This window comes from Rhamphochromis sp. 'chilingali' (genome assembly GCF_963969265.1).
Source record: "Rhamphochromis sp. 'chilingali' genome assembly, chromosome: 20".
In the NCBI taxonomy this organism is placed as follows: Eukaryota; Metazoa; Chordata; class Actinopteri; order Cichliformes; family Cichlidae; genus Rhamphochromis; species Rhamphochromis sp. 'chilingali'.
Genome location: NC_137947.1, coordinates 14,469,543 through 14,472,462, shown reverse-complemented (window position 1 = coordinate 14,472,462; position 2,920 = coordinate 14,469,543). Strand labels below are relative to the sequence as shown.

The 2,920-nt window shown below is 42.7% G+C and overlaps 1 protein-coding gene across 1 annotated transcript; it reads right to left on the bottom strand.

The window, feature by feature from the left end:
* Positions 1 to 717: 717 nt before the first annotated feature.
* On the bottom strand, positions 718 to 2,920 carry LOC308388209 (uncharacterized protein). The gene is made up of 3 exons (XM_080868785.1): positions 2,318 to 2,920; positions 1,900 to 2,173; positions 718 to 1,772 (listed from the first exon to the last, which is right to left on the bottom strand). The coding sequence occupies exons 1-3, from the start codon at positions 2,572 to 2,574 to the stop codon at positions 1,101 to 1,103; spliced, it is 1,203 nt and encodes a 400-aa protein (XP_080724911.1). The 5' UTR covers positions 2,575 to 2,920; the 3' UTR covers positions 718 to 1,100.

Sequence of the window (2,920 nt, the reverse complement as noted above, 5' to 3'; positions counted from 1 at the left end):
ATCTCCACCTCTCTATTCTAGCCTGGTGATGCTGTTGGTATGTCTTTCCATCTGATTGTAATGCAGTCCACCTCCAGCTGTAAAATTTGCCACAGGAGTGAATAGATATGACCCGATTACATTATTGTTGTCCCCGTGTGGGAGGGAAAGAGAGGCTCTTGCTTACATGGTCCCTTGACAGCCCGATTGCGTCCTGAACACTATAGACTTTGGAAAATTTAACAGACGGCTGTGTCTACATTAGAGATTAGCTTTGAATGGCCAGATAACAGAGGCATTGTCTTCTTGCAAGTCTTTAGAGAAGAACATATTTGTGTCCCATTAATCCTTTTAGGAATAAGATCAGTGAAATAATCTTGATTAAGTAGTTTTTAATCTGTTAAACTATTCAAACAAACATGTTATAGACTGCTCCTATTATTCTGCATAGATTGCAGAAGTTTGGATGTGAACTTCACTCCGATATGACTTTTTCACATTTTTCACAAAGATTCACTCTTTGAAATTCTGCACATGTCATATTTAGAGGTTTCCACAAAATGTTTCACAGCAGCATATAAAAGAAGCTGATTCAACAGTAGCACAGGGTTGCAATAAAAAAAAGCCATCTCCGAAACATTGAATAGAAAAGAAGGTGGGCAAAAGAATAGATGCTTGACAAAGAAGGACAAAAAGACTCTTTGTTTGACACCCTTGAAAGTCAGCATTACAGTTTTTCTCGATTGCTAAAACACATTTCTTGAAACTACGCCTCATATCCTCACAACAGTAAACACAAATCCATAACATCTCACTCAATTTCCCAAACATCCTATTTCCAGGTCAAAATGAAGCTCTACACCCAAAACTATTCACTCCTGCTGAAAAACCAAACTTTGCCCTCAGACATCAAACACAAGCCCTCAAAAACACACACACTACAACAGAGTTTTGCACACTGGTACAATTAATTCAAAACAATAGTTCCAAAACAAATAGGTTGCTTATGGTTCTCCCCTTCAAAACCCTTGTCACATGATAAACACAAAAGACGCAACCAATGTATGTACAGTGGCACATTGTCATTCATGTACTATACAGTACAACACACACCAGAAACATTATCCCACCTCAGCATCTTGTCTTTGGTCTGGGTCAGGCCAGAGAATCTCATCCACATCACAGGCTATATTGGCCCCAGCCAGGCAGCGGGGGTAAAATCCTCTTGCATGCCTGATCCACCCCTGGCATGCATCTACTGATATGTCTAGGCAGGCCTCTTCCATGGCCTGAAGGAGGTGAACACGGACATAAGGTTCTCGGCCATACACTTTCCACCGCCATGCCGAAAATAACTCCTCTATCGGGTTTAGAAAGGGAGAGTATGCAGGCAGAAAGATATTAGAAAACCTTGGGTTATTGGTAAACCAGTCACGAACCAGAGCAGCGCGATGGAAGCTGACGTTATCCCACACAACAACGTAGTGAGGCTGCTCTGGCTGTGCTGGTTCCCTGTAGTCCAGCTGGAACATATGTTGTCTTAAACCATCAAGAAAAGCAAGGAGAAGCATAGTGTTATAGGGTCCTAGTACGGCATGGCGGTGGAGTACCCCTCGTTGGCTGATGGCTGCGCACATAGTGACATTCCCCCCACGCTGACCAGGGACATTTACAATAGCCCGATGGCCAATTATGTTCCTCCCCCTTTTCCTTCTTTTGGTCAGGTTAAAACCTGCCTCATCCACAAAGATTATTTCATGGGGAACAGGCCGTCCTTCAATCTCAAAGATTCTCTGCAAAACACATAACACAGTAGAGTCAATCGGTACCCTGAACCACAGTTCAAGAGTGCTGAAATGGCAGCATAAACTGCCATGCTGTGATGGTACACAATACTTTATACAGTATCAAAACTCATACCTGAACATATTCCACACGTTGGTTTTTCACTCTGTCAGAGTTTCGTTCGAAAGGGACTCGGTATGCCTGTTTCATCCGGAATTGATTCTTTCGGTCAATTGTGGAGAGGCTGATGGCATTTATGCCTCGAAAAAGATGATCATCCTCAATCACTCTCCTTTGAATCTCTTGCAGGCGGATTACATTATTTGCAATTACCATGTTTACAAGTTCCCTCTCTTGCTCCTCCGACAAAAGCCTTAACCTGCCTCCACCAGGTGGTCGTCTCTGTGTCCTACAAAAATAGAAGCACTCATTACTGTAACTGTCACACATTCATTTTACAGGCAAATAATGGAAACATACTGAAACTCAAGACACATAAGTTCAGTAACTTAAACGTTACTGTACAAAGCAGTCTTACTGCAAGTACACCTACCTGTTTTCCTCCCTGAAGGTTCTGATGATGGAGGCAACAGTGAAGCGACTCAAATTTGGTTGTACTCGTTGCCCAGCCTCCCTCATAGTCATCCCATGGACAAGGACATGGTGAACTAAAGTGGCTCGAATTTCATCCGAGACTGACTGTCTTCTTGCCCTTGCTCTTCCCCTTCCTTGTCGCCGTCGTTCTCCACCTCCTTCACCACGTCCTCTTTCTCCACCACGTCCTCTTCCTTTGCATCTCTTTGGATCCATTGTTTCAAACCTGAATGAGCTGACTTTGGCCCTTTTATCTATCTATCGCAGGTTCTGATTGGTGTGTGCTAAATTTTGACTCCTAGTGTTTCCACCTGGTTAATTGTGTGCTAATTGAGCTCAAGCTATGCTGACTTAAGTTAACATTATTGCATGCTAGTGCTTTCTAAATGACTACATGGTGTAAGCACTGTAAAATGTAGGGATTTGTGTGTAGAGTTTTGCAGTAACAGTTCACCAAATTTGAGTCATGTGTCAAAGCAGGGAATAGTGTTTATAGTTCAGGGAAATGGGTGAGCTTTTTGAACAGTAGCGTTACGGTTTTGAAATTTTAGTTTAGAGGCCT

Bases quoted from the DNA above. Each gene is read 5' to 3' on its own strand.
- LOC308388209 (XM_080868785.1), bottom strand. From the start codon at position 2,574: ATGGATCCAAAGAGATGCAAAGGAAGAGGACGTGGTGGAGAAAGAGGA. The intron at 2,174-2,317 runs GTAGGTGTACTT...CTATTTTTGTAG, and splicing joins ACCTTCAGGGAGGAAAACAG to GACACAGAGACGACCACCTG. The intron at 1,773-1,899 runs GTATGAGTTTTG...TGTGTTTTGCAG, and splicing joins AACGTGTGGAATATGTTCAG to AGAATCTTTGAGATTGAAGG.